Source organism: Limulus polyphemus, unplaced genomic scaffold (genome assembly GCF_000517525.1).
Source record: "Limulus polyphemus unplaced genomic scaffold, Limulus_polyphemus-2.1.2 Scaffold3607, whole genome shotgun sequence".
Classification (NCBI taxonomy): Eukaryota; Metazoa; Arthropoda; class Merostomata; order Xiphosura; family Limulidae; genus Limulus; species Limulus polyphemus.
The window spans coordinates 24,991-42,167 of record NW_013669217.1 but is presented as its reverse complement, the minus strand read 5'-3'; the positions used below and the strand labels follow the sequence as shown (position 1 = coordinate 42,167).

At 32.1% G+C, this 17,177-nt stretch overlaps 1 protein-coding gene and 1 long non-coding RNA gene across 2 annotated transcripts in view; one reads left to right on the top strand and one right to left on the bottom strand.

The window, feature by feature from the left end:
* LOC106469673 (protein UBASH3A homolog) overlaps positions 1-6,755 on the bottom strand; it is a 25,249-nt gene extending 18,494 nt beyond the window's left edge. Inside the window, exons 1-4 of the mRNA XM_022398248.1 lie at positions 6,649-6,755; positions 4,517-4,570; positions 2,425-2,611; positions 1,152-1,347 (exon numbers count right to left, since the gene is read on the bottom strand). Of these exons, the coding sequence (XP_022253956.1) occupies positions 1,152-1,347; positions 2,425-2,611; positions 4,517-4,570; positions 6,649-6,755 (544 nt within the window). The remainder of the gene's footprint in view (positions 1-1,151; positions 1,348-2,424; positions 2,612-4,516; positions 4,571-6,648) is intronic.
* Positions 6,756-6,991: 236 nt separating this feature from the next.
* Positions 6,992-14,564, top strand: LOC111088357. Its single transcript, XR_002612894.1, has 3 exons — positions 6,992-7,060; positions 11,031-11,150; positions 13,767-14,564. It is a non-coding gene; the product is annotated as an uncharacterized LOC111088357 (long non-coding RNA).
* The last annotated feature ends 2,613 nt before the right edge of the window (positions 14,565-17,177 follow it).

Here is a 17,177-nt window from a genome sequence, read left to right as displayed (position 1 = left end):
CACATCATCTTGTATTGTATTCATGAGTCTAATGTAGAAGAATCTGACACACACATCATCTTGTATTGTATTCATGAGTCTAATATAGATGAATCTGACACACACACATCATCTTGTGTTGTATTCATGAGTCTAATATAGAAGAATCTGATACACACGTCATCTTGTATTGTATTCATGAGCCTAATATAGAAGAATCTGATACAAACATCATCTTGTATTGTATTCATGAGTCTAATATAGATGAATCTGACACACACACATCATCTTGTATTGTATTCACGAGTCTAATATAGAAGAATCTGATACACACACATCATCTTGTATTGTATTCATGAGTCTAATATAGAAGAATCTGATACAAACATCATCTTGTATTGTATTCATGAGTCTAATATAGAAGAATCTGATACAAACATCATCTTGTATTGTATTCATGAGTCTAATGTAGATGAATCTGACAAACACACATCATCTTGTGTTGTATTCATGAGTATATTGAACATTTCTAAAGTTAGACTGATTCATTGTTCATGCAATTATAACTCTTCATAAAGAAATGTTTGTTGTGTTACTGAAGGATTCGTTGTGGTATATTCCGACAGTACTGTACAACATGTACTTGTGTATTTCCCACCATTTTTTGTAAGGAAACGTTAAATGATTCAACAAAGATACATGTGGTCGCTAACTTATACAGTTTAATATTCACTTGTGCTTATAGTTTGATTTACGTTTTAATATTACACAAATAAAAGAAGGCCCCATCCTGACAGTATAAAAACTCAGTATTAGCTAGAACGCCTTTGATGCTAAACACTATTTTCCAAAATTTTCTCATGGTCAACATTATAAAAATGTATTCATATTATGCAGGGTGGGACAAAAGTTACTATACAATTGGTATTAGAGAGAATATAATTAAAACAACTGAAACCAATTTCAGAGTAAGATGTTAGGAATTAAACTATGTTCTAAATGAAACAACTGTATAGTTATTCTTGCCCCACCTTACATAAATTAATATGACATTTACATGCAGACACCATCAAACTATCTAAGTTTATTGCATATTAAACTTGTATTTATACTTCTTTTAAAGAAATACCCTGAAAAACTTAAAATATCACTATTCATAGTTTTAAACTCACTGTATTCAGAGACTTCCCTCATGAAGTGAACAGCTAATCTCTTCAGAATGTCATTATGTTCTTCCGACACAAAGAGTCCAAGAAATGTAGTAGATGTATAATGCTCTAGTCTAATTTGTTCTGGTAATTCTGACTGCAATTTCTGTATGACATGTTTTAGTGCATGTACTAAATGAGGAACACTGTCATCTGGAGCCTTTAAAAATAAACAAAGGGATAATGAAAGTACAGGAATCATAGAAAACTAATTGTGCTTTGAACCTGTGTGTGTTGTAAATGTTGTTTTTTTTCAATCTCTGAAATACTTCATATAATAATATATATAGACACTTGACTTGATTTAACTGGAATCATTTAGCAACAGTAAACTTTAGTATATTTAAATGATTTAAAATGACATTTGTGTTAAAATCATTACACAATAAATAGCTATTAAAAACTAGTTATTATTAGTTTTTAATAACTATTGTATATTTGTTGAGATTTCATGATGTACTAGATCTAATAAAAACTTTTCATATTTTCCTAAAAAACTTAAAAAAACATCAGTTGCACCTTAAATGTCACAGCATTAGTTTAAGTTAAATAAGGCTTAGTGAAACCTTAATCATACTAATGTGAGCATGTAAATAGTGAACACACATTATAAACCAAGTGCACTCAGTATATTTAACCCTCAGATACCTTTTTCAACTTTGAGTTTATAAAATACTCCATAGCATTCATAATAACTCTGGATTGACAATATTTATTAGTTTATGGTACACGCTGATCTTACTTTGATATCTAAAAATTCAGACAATACACATACAATTCATTTTGGGTGAGAAGGCACCAAAGAACACTAATAGTAACAATGATAAAATGACTACAGAGAGCTCTGTGACTATTGAAAATGGTCCTTTCCTCATCAGGCCCCAAACCGAGAATAAAGAGTAAAATCACTCTGTGCTTTAGTTAATTCCTCTCACTGTTATAGCGTAACACTTGTTTCACATCTTGTTTGTTTTTCTTTGATGTCATATTTTTTATCTTCATACACATTATGACTGAGTTACTTGATAATGAAAATTACAATATATATCTATTTCCTTCCATGTGTTTTAGTTATAACTAAAATGTTGAGTTTTGATGAAAGAAAAATACATTTTAATTTTTTTTTTTCCATACATGTATCTGTTTCAAAACATGTTTGACTCAACAATCATATGTACACATCAAAGTGTGGGAAGACACGTAAATCTAAGAATGTGTTTAACAGTAACAAACAAACCTGAAAGAAAGAACACAGAGTAATGTGGGGAATGTAATTGTGAGCTCCATTCCTACCACATTGGGCTTTAGATTTGGCGAAGAACTGACGTAGGTGATCAAGCAGATCTCCAGTCGGACACAGATACAGAATGTACTCTCTAGGTGTGCTATCATCCAGCGTAGTATCATTATAATGTGCAAGCAGCCTACATAAACAAATGGGATTTGAAAGCTTTAATTGTTTTTTTTTTTAAATGTGGTTCAATAACAATAAGAGAAAATAATAACTAAAATTATTTTTTGTATCTAACACACATATCCCATGTGTTGCAATTTTAATACCTAAATATTAGAGTAAGTTCAAGTAAACACAAATGTCAGATCCATAAGAAAAGCAACTAAACAACCACATGTAGTTTGTCTATGATGAAAAAGTATAAAGTTAGAAGTATCTATATAAATATACATCAGCTAAATCTAACCATTTACGGACACATTTGAAACAATCAGTTTAGTAAAAAATGGAGAAGGAAAAAGCTCTGTGAGAACCATCACAACTAAAACAAGTGCAATAACATATACAAACTGTTTAATTATTTGAGAGATGATTACACCTGAAGGCCACAATATTAGTATGCACAATCTCGAGGTTTCGTTTCTAAATATCGTTTAAACATCACAAATAATATTGTTCACTCATAAGTAGCCAGCTCATTTTTAAACTGTTCTTTATTAGTAGGGTTCACATACATCATCATACTGAGTAATTCTATATTTTTATTTGTTGAAATATTTAGTATAAAGAAGTGACAACACAAAGTGGATGAAATTATTCATTTTTATGTGAAATACATAAAGGACCTCAGGAGCAATTAGTGGAATTGTAACATTAATGATATTTTTGTTTAAATTTTTTATGTGACATGTGTTTTCATGGATTCCATAACCAACAAAAGATACGGGTTCACAAGCAATTTGGTGCATATAATTTTCAGTAAAATATGTTTTGATGGAGTCAACTTTGTTGGTAGTTCTAGGATTAAATCCAGTTTATTTGTTAACTCTCATGAATAGATTGGTGATTTTGTTGTGCCACGAGGCACAATGAACAATATCCACCAGAATATCCTCATCTAATAATCTTTAGTAATCTTATGATTCTAAGTTTCCATGTTTATTTTCCATATGCAGTTCGTTTTCATATCAAAATAAAATAAAATATAATTGACTAGTTACATAAGTTGCAATACTAATCGACTAATCTGAACAACCTTGAATTGATTTAAAATAATAAGGAAAAATCCTAATGGCAATATTTCAATTATTTGGATAGTTGGAATAATCAAAAACAGTAACAACTGGAAACTCTAATTTCAATTAGTTGATTATTTTCATAACATTAATAACTGATTTAATTATAATCTCAATTAATTATCTAATGTAACACTAATTGATGTAATCAATGCTCCTAGATAATCAATTACACTGATTAATGAAGTTATTTGCTTCAATGATAAAAATAAAAATCATGAATTTAATTACATAATTTTCAAGGAAATAATCTGTACAGCATGTTATGTTTTAGTATAAACCTCAGACCATGTGGGGGGTACCGGGGTGAATACCACACCTATAAATTACGGTTAACTCTCAATTCTTTTCAAAGTGCACAATTTCTTAACTAGACATTAATTTTCTCTACATCAGCATGTTATTTGCACACATACTCACCACCAGGACATCACGTTTTACTCCTGGCATATGGACCCCCATGGTTATTTTTTGATCTTGGGGCATGTTTTACTCCTGGCATATGGACCCCCCATGGTTATTTTTTGAACTTGGGGCTTTTTGGTGGAGAAATGTTTTATACAAATGCCTGACCAAAAACACAAAACACTTATAAACTGATTTTAGTCTATGTTAAAAAGTTAAATTTTCAGAGAAATCAGTGTGTAAAAATGACAAATTCAAAAACCATTACAATTGAACAATAAAATATTTCTAAAACAAGTTTTAAAGTCTATGTTAAAAATTTAATTTTTTTTATATTATACCACATAACCTATGTTGTTATCAATATTAATTTTTTAAGTAGTAGTAACACATACCAGTCTGTAGCAAGCTGAACTCCTCTGTCACCAGTAGCAGCTAATGCTTTTTCACTATTAAACAAAACATAACCATCAACCATATGAAAGATATTTGGTTCCATGAAATTATCAAAATTTATCCCCACATCATACTAGTATATAAAACATTTATTTTCAAGATCAGGAGTACATTAAGATTATTACAAGTATCGAAATGGACCCAAGAGATATTAGTATCATTCACAAATAAACTGCACAAAATTAAAAAGACAGAAGTGTCATTCAATCTCTTCTTACAAGTATTACAGACACAAGGGCCATATAATCCTTCAAGAAACTCAATGTATATCCACATTCAAGAAAAAAATAAACCCACCCTTTAATTTTCAGGAAATCAGTGAAACCCTTCTTAAACTTTTGTAAAGTGCCAGCCTCCACAAGTACTAATAAGTACTAGTTTTAGATATATAGACATGTAGAAAGAGTTTGGCTTATTAATGTACACGAGTAAGTTATTTTGTTTTAAATATATCAAGAAGCTATAATTTTATGAAAAATACCTTTAGTTCTGAACTAAAGCTTATACTGTAGACAGGCTTCTAGTTCTACAGTAGTATTACTTCTCTAAAAGTTGTACATTTAAAAAATCCTCATAACATAGGAATAGGCTTAAGTGTCTTATTCAAATGTTAGAAACACAATAAATAAATTGGGTTGAGCTGAAATTTAGGCTTTTTTTTTATGAGAATTACTGAGACTTGTAAAACAAAATGACATAATATACAGACATCAAGGGTCCACTTGATTCTTAAAGGCTGTCCTTGCACACCCACCATTTATTTTACAGAAAACTATAAATCTCCCTTTTAGTATTAAACTCCTGTAAAGTGTTTGCCTTCAATCTACCAGTAACAACTCATTTCATAAGTCAATCACCCTATTAGAAAAATTAAAACTTTTAATTGAAGTCTGACCTATTTTTTCCAAATCTTAAAAGTATGTCCTTTCATCCTATTGTCTTTAGAATGCAGCACAAAGAAATTCAAGGCCTTGAAAAGTTCAGGACCTCTTACCTTTCTTTCCTCAACCTACATACAGTATTCATAACATAGATAACTGTTCTATCCTTGAAAATTTTTACAAGATTTTAAGTGTGATCGATAGGATAAAGGGTAAAAGTACACAGCATTATGATTTGGAAAAGATGGCTGGGCTCTAGTTTCGAGTATTATTAGTTGTTTGCAGTTGAGGAAGACGGTACTTTAGAAGAGTTTAAAGAGAGGAATCGATAAATTCCTGAAAAACATAGGGTAAATTTACGTGTTTAGTTTTCTCAATGATGGATGTGTGGGAACAGTCTTGAATACTATGAAATTGAAGGACCAAATGGTTCCTTTGTCCAGTTAAGCATTTTCCTTCTTCAGCTAATGATAAAACCATTACAGAGTAACTGTATCAATAAAACTATTCTGTGAAATGTATATGATAAAAAAGGAAACAAACCTTCTGCCATTTACTTACGATTTATATTTATACTAGAAGTCAAATTATCCAATTTTTGCTTAATTACTTCGATAAATGTGAAATTTAAGGAACAAACAGGTTAAGCAACTAAATGGAAGAACATAATTTTAATTAATTAATAGCCTTAACCTTTTGAAATATTTGTGGGTTAAAAATTAAATTATCTTAGGTTGAACACTATATCAGTATCAGTGAAAGAATACAAAATGTGATGAAATTAAGTACAAACTGTGTAACTTATCAAATTCAGAGTAAAACTTACTAAAACACTTGTTTTTATCACTAAGTTACTGCTAATCATAAAACACATTCTATTAGTATTATATTTATAACTTGTAAAGTTTGAACTTGAACAAGTTGAAGATTTGAAGCAACTGTGAGGAGAGTACGATAAGGTGTTCCTACAAAAATTAAGTAGAAAGTACAAGTTGTATATACTAGAGAGGACATTAAAAGAGTTAGCCTATGAGTATGACTATTATATATATGAATTGTTAGTCCTAAAGATGCCGGTATTTAGTAATATACATTGAGGCAGGGCACGATATCACATTATTTTTTAAACCATATGAACCTTTTATCCAAGACATATTTTGATTGAAACGTATAAACAAATATTGACATACGCCCTATGCTTCGGAAAACCCATTTGGAGCAAAATCTGAAGAGCTGATTGCGGCTGACGAGTACTTTTAGATAAAGTGACATTCTTTCGAACTGGTAAGGACGCCATTTTGAAGATTATATCTTTTAAAACCTGAATATTGTTATGCCCGAGAAAAATAAATGTTCACTTTCTTTGCTTTCTCTAGTATATATATATATATCCATGATATGTACAATAACCCCCAAATATTTTATATACATCCAGATCAATTTCTTCACATTCATACTTAAAATTGACTATGTTATTGATATTTAAATAATTTATATTTATTTTCACTAGATGGCACCACTGTAGTAAAATGGCGGGTGTTTTGTTTAAAGATATTTACGATATTAAGGATATTGATCTAGAAGGCAAAACATTTAATAGAGGTAAGATAAATTTATTGATTTAAATTATTGTTTATTTTAGCGATCTGAAAATTACAGGAATCTTTTAAATGGTAAAATGGGAAATGACCCTAATCTCAGAATCATAGGTTGCACGTGTTTGGAGTAATAATATTATTACTATTACGTAACACGAATAGATTGGGACGTAGTTTTGGAATAAGCATTTATTCTTACAAGTGAAGTTTTTAACACTGTCCCGTGATGCAGTTATGAATAGTAAGATTGTGGCGTGAACTGATTTTGCTTGAGATAATTATGTGTTATTTTATTACTACTAGTTTAGTATTTGTTTCTGTATATTAGTTATTATCATGAGGCTGAGCGCCCACGGAAATATTTTCGGGGGTGGGGAGCAAAACATAATTAATGTTTTGGGACAACATGGGACCTATTGGTCCATGTATGTATGGGATCAGTTTTTACAGTGTAAGTCAATAGACTAAAGGAATATGTGTAATATGTGCATAAACGCAAACACATGTTTACAGTTTGAATAAAAAATACTAAAAATATTTAGTTTAACTACGATATTAAGTTTACATCCTAATACTGCAATTTTTTTGTGAAATGTAAGGGGGAGCTAATGCCTCCTGTTGCCTCTTCCTGCAGGCGTCCATAATTATTATATATATATATATATATTGATAGATAGATAAGTAATATAAGTTGAATGATATTCATTAAAAATAGGTTTACCTGTGCAAACTTAAATAACAAAGTAACTCTTAAAATATGTCATTTCCATCAACTTATGTCTATTACTATTATAAGATCATAAAAAATACAAACTTTGGTAAAAACTCCCTATAGTTAAGTGTAATTAAAAGTTAAATGAAAGCTAATAGTAATAGATTTTCACTACAAGTTTATATTAATAAGAAATAGCTTAATTGGTTTCTTGTATATCTATGAATATAAATCAATTTTGCTTTTCTTTTACTTTACATCCTTGGTTTTGATATTTTTTGGATTGTTTATCAGTGTGGACAAGAAAATTCACTATTATATTGCTGTATGAAATGGTTTCAAACGTCTTTTACTTTACCACTAATTTAACTCTACTCAATCTCATTTTTGAGACTGAACTTAGACCACAAACCCTTACTTAACATAAAACATTTGGTCATTCAAGGCTTTCCTTGCACACCCATCACTAAGAAAAACAAAGATTTAAAACAACCCTTAATTTTTCAGGAAATCACTGATTACCCTCTTAATGGCAGCTCATTTCATAAGCCTTTGGAATAAAAAGATTGCCTCTAGATGTGGTAGATGCAAAAGGATTGATAGAGCTCAAACGAAGGATGTGATAAATACTTAACAAATCAAGGCAGAATATAGGCAGATGGATGTTTGATCAAGAAGATGGGTACCCCCCCCCCCACTTGTCAGCTGTCCAATTTTATATTAACTGGAACCTAGCCTGTCTTTACCAAATATTAAATTTGTATCCTCTCATCGTGTTGTCTTCAGAGGCCTTTATCCTAATGATTCCCTGGATAATTGTGTAAACTTCAATAGACATCACTTCTTATTCCTGTTTTCATGAATTTACTTTTCATTTCAGCAAACCACTTGTAATTAACTCTTAGACAACTGCTCAGACTGTGAGGATGTATTGGCAGTTTGAATACAATGTTAAGAAATTACATGTTTCATAATAACATTAATTACACTAGTATTAATATCTAATTTTTACGAATCTATGAAAAATTGTGAAATATTTCAACAAAACTCTTACTGATGTTACAAATTCTGTGTAAACTGTTGGAATTACATGTATATTCAAACAGCTTTTGTAAAAACCAATGGTGAATGACTGTACATAGAGAAAAGTAAGTTTTCAACCTTCATTTACTTATAAAAGTACATTTGGTTTACAACTAAGCTTCTTAACTTCTAGCCTAGGTGTTGACTTTTGAATTCCTAAACTGTGCCTTAAATTGAGTCTAATATTTTATGTAGTTTTGATAAAAACTTCATGCTAACTTGTATATTTGTTATAAATGATTAAAATATATGTAAAAGGTTTTAAACTAAATCAGTATGTTCAGCTTGTATAATATTTTAGGAGCTATTGCTAGACTACTTTACTTTTTACCTTTTATGATTAGTTATTTCATAAAAGATTTTTGAAATTGTCAAAGTGTAAGAATAATGATGTGGCTACTTTTCACAACAAATGTTATTCTTACATTTTTCTCCACATCCTCTTTGTGTGTGTGTGTGTGTGATTAGAGAGATGTGGTTCATCTTCTCTAGAAGACAAGCGAGAAGTCTATTGTCACTACAAAATTAAAGTTTGAATATTTTGATTTGTACAGGACATGATTGAAAGAGTTTTTTCAGTTATTCCTTTTAAATAGCAAGACAATCATACTGATCTTTGATTTCTAGAATAATTATATCTTGTCATGTTTCTTGTTTCTTTAATGAGTATTTTTTCTTTTAAAACCATTCTTACATATATTTACTGCTTTCTGTGTAAAAAGTGAAGCCATATGATTTAGAAAGAGAAGTAGGTGTGTATAGTCTGAACCAATTTTTATTAAGCCATTGGTTTTTGTATTTTACCAGGTTCTTCTACTTTAATATGTAACTGTCAACTTCTTTTTTTGTGCTATTGTTAATTGAATGATATTTATCTTGTATTTAATGCTTCACAAGCTTTCGGCATTTAAACAGTAACCAGCAACCAGTACATTTCAAAACTACTTTATTAACCTCTTAAGAGATTAACTTTCCAAAAACAAGGTGACTGAGCTTTTCACCTCCAAACAAAAACATCATTCTCATCAGAAAATACTATTAGTCTAATCCTTTTCATCTGTATATCAACAAACATTCAAGAAAAGTAAAGATTCCAATATATCATAATGTCACATAATAAAAAAAAAGTTATTACAAAAGTTATCAGTTCTTAAAAAGAAAACATTCTGTTTGTTAATGATCTAGTTTTAGGGAACTAGATATCTTTAGATTTAAAGTCACCATAATTAACCTTATGAGTTCAGATATGCAAACATACTTTACATAGAAACCTCTGTAACATTTTCTATAACTTTTCACAAATTTGTTATGAGAAAGAATATATTAAAGGCATGGTCTTCCTTTTTTTTTTAGTCATTCCATTGAAATATACACCACTTCTGAGGGATACCAAACTGCCTAGGCATACACCTCTTCAAAAACAACATTAATATCTAGTTAGCTAGGGCACATATTTTGTTCTACCCACCATCATGCCCCAAATTGGACAAAAAAAAATTGCGGTCTGGTTAACTAATGAATGAATATTTGCTGTAAAATTCTTATCAACGCTATAAGTGCAGCTACCAGTTTGGTCACCAATTCTGATTTCATTCCTTTAAGTCGCACACTGAATCCTTTTTAGTTCTCACCTTTTTTTTTCACACCTAAGGTGTTTTTGATTAGGCACAAAATTCTACAGTAGTAATTACAATTAATAATAATGTCTTAATTATGAGTAAAAGGCAAACTGTATAAAAGAGAGAGGGAGAGAATAGGCAACGGAGGAATAAACAAGTCAAGTTTTGTTTTGCTTCAAATACGATTTCCTTTGTTACGGTGGAGCAGGATATCATCTCGCGAAAGGTCATATTCTGTAATTTTTATTGAAAATAAGAAACAATTTAGTAAAGCATATCCAATGTTTGTAAACTCACTTGATCCAAAAAAGCCCTTTTGTTTTTATAACTTACTCTTAACTTCAGAAAACAGAGACATTTGAAAAGTGAGACCTGTTCCGTGTATTTATAAAGCTACAAAAGATTACAATTAAATAAGAGGATGTAGCTCGTAGAAAGTTAGTAGAGTAGGTTGTAGAAACATTAATTGGGTACGTTTGATTTGCTATTTTGAGATGTATGGAAGAGAATGGCCCAGTGGTTTCTACGAAATACGACATTGCTTAATTCTCCTTATCCAGAAGTCGAGTTTTTCCTGGAAGATTACATTTACGACCAGATCCGGGTCACCCCATTTGTTTTTCCAGGAAAGGTGTCTGTGGGTGCGTGGATGATGCTGAAGCATTGGGCTCCTTTATTGAGTATGTTTTTGCTAGATTATGTTGGAATATATTTTTAGGCTAGAAACTGGACTGTTTAAATATGAGCTTCCGGTTAAAAATCCCTAGTGACAGACTTTAGAAGCTTAAGTAAAACAGGTTAACAAAAGTGTATATATGTTTTGCGATTTTTCTTAAGGTAACATAATTTAGTATAAATTTATGTTATTATTTGATTTTTTATGAAAAAGTTTAGTATTTATACATACACAAAAAAATTAGCTTTTCCACCAAATGTGGATTCATTGTAGGTTTTTCCTGGCGTTTTCTTAACTTTTAATATTCTCACGTTATCACGTCATTCCATATTAAGATAAACAACACATGAAAGGTTTATTTAAAAACAATAACCACATCAAAGGCCTACGCGGCACCCAGATATTATTAGTATACGATTGAGTTTTCATTTTTGTAAAAAATACGACGTATTGTCACTGGTGTTTGATAGAGAAAAATACGAATTTTAGAAATAATTTATTCCTGTCAGTTTTCATTCTGTTAAGAGTGTGTAAAAAGCTGCAGTTAAAATTTTTCATGCACTATTTCGGACTTTAGGGCTTATAACGCTAAGAATGTGGTTTCGATACCCGCGGTGGCTATATTACAGATAACAATGCAAACAAATAATTATTGCGATTACAAAAGAATAAGGGACATACAAGTAAAAATAAAATCCTCTATACGTGAGGAAACATTTTGACTTGAGTTTTTTTTTTTCGTATACAGAAACTAATATTGTACTGATAAATTACCGACATGAATTTCTTATTTTTACTCATTAAAAAAAAAAGTGGGTCAAGCATAGCCTGATATCAAGCGTGGCAGAACTGTCAAGCCGAGAGTTCGTGTTTCGCGACCCGTTTCCACAAAAGCTTTTCACCATGGGGCTGTGTGTGTGAGATGTAAGAGTGATGGTAAAATCGCACATTTACTTCTAACAAGAGGGCTTGGCATGGTTGTTAGGGCGTTTGAATTCTTTCTTTCACCGAACATATGATCGCATTTTCAGCCGTGGTGGGCGTTATAATGTAACGGTTAATCTAACCATTCACCGGTGAAAGAGAAGCCCAAGATATGTCGGTGGGTAAGTTAACTAGCTGCCTTTTCTGTAGCCTCTACTCCCTATAAACAAACTCTCAAATAAAAAGAGCCTAGTAGTTGGCGGTGTGTGTTGTTGACTAGTTACCTCCCCTGTAATCTGTCAGTTCGTCATTAGGGACTGCTATGTGCTATCTACGGGTCGCTGGTTAGATCATGCTTTTGTGTAACTTTACGCGAAAAATCTTTTAGTGATATAAATGCATATTAATTACCGCATTTTTGGCAGTGTTGTATGTGTCGCCCCTAACGTCTAAGTCTCGAACCATCAGGTCTCGGTCTCGGACGTCTCGACTACAACATTGATTTTTTTGGCTTCGCCAGTATGAGTCAATACACAGTATTTTAGTGCGACTCTGGTAATAGTGTAGTCTAATCCTGAAGAAGGTGAAAAATCGTAACCCTAATAGATTAAAAAAATACTATATTTTTGTTCATAAATAACAAAATTTAAACAAAAATTACCGGACAGGACTTGTATCATATATGAACTTTTGCCAAATACAGGCATTTCTTTGGAGAGTAATCCATATCATTATGATTGATTTTTTAATTAAAATATATGCGATTATATTTTCTTTTAAAGACAATTATCAAAAGGTTGTATATTTAACGTATGTCAGTAGGTGTTTGTTGGAAGAAGGTATCACAGCTGCCGTTTACGTAAGCAGGAACACAACCAACGTCACGTCGCTCCCTCTACTGGAGCTCAATCATCGGCTTCGACAGTTTGTTCTTGTAGGCGTGTACCGGTGTACGTGACGTATTCCACACGAAGTGAACAAATGCCAGGGCCGGCATGGCCAGGTGGTTAGGGCGCTCGACTCGCAATCTGTGGGTCGCGGGTTCGAATCTCCGTCACACCAAACATGCTTGCCCTTTCAGCCGTGGGTGCATTATAATGTGACGGTCAATCCCACTATTCGTTGGTAAAAGAGTAGCCCAAGAGTTTGCGGTGGGTGGTGATGACTAGCTGCCCTCCCTCTAGTCTTACACTGCTAAATTAGGGACGGCTAGCGGAAATAGCCCTCGTGTAGCTTTGCGCGAAATTAAAAACAAACAAATGCCAGAGTGCCGATAAGTTAACAGAAATATTGAACACATCTGTAACGTGTGTTGAGTAATGTTTAGAAAACTTTGACACGTGTACGTTTCGTTTCTTGTATTCTGTTATAAATGGGTATTATGCGCTGTATTATCAATCATGTAAAAAGTTATCCGACAATTATTTTATATATTTTGTGTGTGTGCTGAATTCAATAAAACAGGCTACCCACACGTATTTTGAAATTTTAATAATGTAGTTAACAATTCCAAATGGCCGCCATTTTATGGTTTATATTTCTGATTAGTGTACAAATACGGTCATTGTTAAATACAAATACACAAAACAGATTGACTTTTTTTTTCAATGGCAATGCATTACTTTCAAGTTGTGCTTTAACAATTCAAACTACATTACATTTATAACCGTATTATTAATCTTTAATCTTCCTGCAGCTTGTAACACAACTGTACTACTGTGACAACTTGTGACAACAGCATCAGTGGGAGAACCACCATCAAGCTGTGATCTTCTTGTATTTTTGTGGAATTTTCCATCAGTGAAAGACCATCCATTGTTGTGGCATCTGAGTGTACTGCAGACACACCATTTGCTGAATTCCATACAAGTGCTTGGAAATTTGAGTACTAAATATGAAGTGTCACTGCATCGAAAGTAGGGGAGCCTCTTATGATTTAGGCTTGCAAAAAGGCACAACACGGACTTCATCATGTGCATTCACATTTAATATACTATAAATCTTACAGATAAACATTCCAACTCGCATTACACTCTCAGCTCCCCAACGCAAGATTGTTAATACCTTCTAGGCTGATTTCCTATTTATTCCTATGTGTGAAACACCGTGTTGCATCAACTAACGGCATGAAAAGCAGACATTAACTTTTTTACCAAAGCGCTGGGCAATTCCGTGAACACAGTAATACTTTGTCTTTCTTAGAGCTCCAAGCCTTCATCCACAGGTAAGAACATAACATCATGCTACAGTATGCTTCAGCAGTATTAAAACATTCGTGTCTCTTGAAACCACCATATCAATCTTTACATGAATACAATACAAGATGATGTTTGTATCAGATTCTTCTATATTAGACTCATGAATACAATACAAGATGATGTGTGTACCAGATTCTTCTATATTAGACTCATGAATACAATACAAGATGATGTGTGTACCAGATTCTTCTACATTAGACTCATGAATACAATACAAGATGATGTGTGTGTCAGATTCTTCTATATTAGCTCCACATAAAAAAGTATGTGAAATATAGTAGGATTACAGGGTATAATGTTAATGGGAACAACCTTAACAGTGTCTGAACAGGAAGCTTTGGTAAGTTCATATGCAGGGTATAATATTAATGGGAACAACCTTAACAGTGTCCTGAACAGGAAGCTTTGGTAAGTTCATATGTAGGGTATAATGTTAATGGGAACAACCTTAAAAGTGTTATGGAAGAAAAAGATCTTGGTGTTCTGGTTAATCAGTTTCTTAAGCCATTTAAACAATGTGTTGTTGCAAATAGAAGGGAAATAGGATTTTAGGTTGCATATAGAGAAATACTGAAGACAAGCCTAAAGAGGTTATAATGTCTGATAAAAGAAGTAACACACAGGTGTACACACAAAAGGTACAATGAATTAAAAAAAACACATCAAAACTGAAGCACTTTTTGAAGTGATCGAGAGTATAATGTCATTGTATAGGTTATTGGTTGGGCCACATTTGGAGTATTGTGTTTAGTCTTGGGCTCTTTACCTCAAAAGGGACTTCGAATTGTTGAAAAGGATTCAGAGGAGGGTTACTAGGATCATACCTGGGATGGAAATGTTATCATTTATGACAGGTTATGACCTCTGAACTTGCTTTCTTTTGAGAAGAGTTAAAGTAATCTGATTGAGGTGTATAAGATTGTTAAGAGAAGTGATAGTGTTGATGCATTATCTCTTTTTTCATATTTAATGGTGAGAATGGTAAAACTGTGAGACAGAAATATTAATTTTGGCAGGGTAGGAATCATCCTCAGCTAAGACAACTTCATTTTTCTTTGACCTTTGAAACAGGTTTCCTTCAGATGTGGTGGATGCAGTTAATATGAGGGAAAGCTTGATAAATATTTAAATGTTAAGGGCTGGTTTTGAGGTGTTTTTATTATTGTTAGTTAGGGTTTAGCTCAATTTAGTAGAGAGGACAGCCTAGATGGACCAAAAGATCCCTTGTGATCCTTCAGTGCCACGTTATCAAAGCCATAGGGAAACCCCCTTTTAATAAAGATACTAAGAATGCATATGCAGGGTATAATGTTACTGAGAACAACCTTAACAGTGTCCTCAACAGGAAGCTTTGGTAAGTTCATATGCAGCATATAATATTAATGGAACAACCGTAACAGTGTCCTCAACAGGAAGCTTTGGTAAGTTCATATTCAGGATATAATGTTAATGGGAACAACCTTAACAGTGTCCTCAACAGGAAGCTTTGGTAAGTTCATATGCAGGGTATAATATTAATGGGAACAACCTTAACAGTGTCCTGAACAGGCAGCTTTGGTAAGTTCATATGCAGAATATAATGTTAATGGGAACAACCTTAACAGTGTCCTGAACAGGAAGCTTTGGTAAGTTCATATGCTATTTTATATGTGTATGAAACATGAAAAACTTAAAAACTATGGCTAAATATCTCATCATTTATAAAAACAAAGAATAATGCTAAGAAGTCTCTAAGAATAATTCTTTAATGTTCTTCTGAATATTAAATACTTTCATCATTTGGTACATGAATGATTTTATTCAATGCTTTTCTGATAATAGCAATCTTAAAACTTTTAGCTTACAGTAATCTAAATAAAAAACCAAAACTTCTTTAGTGAGTTACTTCAAAAGAAAAGATTCAACTGAACCAAGGCAGAGAAAATACAGCAAAAGCAGAAAAGACAAGGTAATAAGCATGTAGAGCACGTCATGAAAACAGAAGCTTACGTCTACAACGAGAGCCACTTTTAGTAAGAGAGGGGTATGATGACGAACACCAGGGGAAGCAGGTTCCCAGAACGTCTAAAGCTCCCATCTCTGTTACAACTGTAAAATAGAGAGAGCACAGTCAGATCTATGGAAAGATGATACTAGGGATCAAAACAGGATAAAACATAGCAAGTGGAAACACTTCCTTAAGCTATTGATAAATCCCACAGCAGACTGTAATAGTGTATGGAACCAGCTGGATAGTAGGTTTGAACAAATTCAATATTTGTTCTAACAAAATATATATACAAAATTTTCCACCATTTGCTCACAAGAATATTTTCCCTTTACTTAAGAGTATATGATGACGCAAATTGTTTGCTTGTTAAATACCTGTTAATGATAGTTCAACTGAAGTTTATATAAGTACAATACACATTTTAATCATGTACATATGCCGTTCTGCTATATGTCTCAGTAAGACATTCTACAAAACCTCACAGAATTAATTCACATTAGTAATCATTAGAGATTTATCAAATAAAAATACTAGTGGTGAAAGCCAAATTTACCTCAACAGGAAGCTTTGGTAAGTTATTTTCAAGTTAAAATTTTATTTTTGGTCACTCTGTGAGGTAGAAGGACTCACTCAACATTAGTGACCTACAGTACTAATTTTGGTCACTCTGTGACTAATTTCCTCAGATATTTGTTTTATTTAGATCACTGAGTGTGTAATGGTTTTGAATGGTTATCAGCAACAATATAGAGTTATCAGTGAAAGTTGCTAGAGTTAAACAATATAGTTATCAGTGAAAGTTGCTAGAGTTAAACAATATAGAGTTATCAGTGAAAGTTGCTAGAGTTAAACAATATAG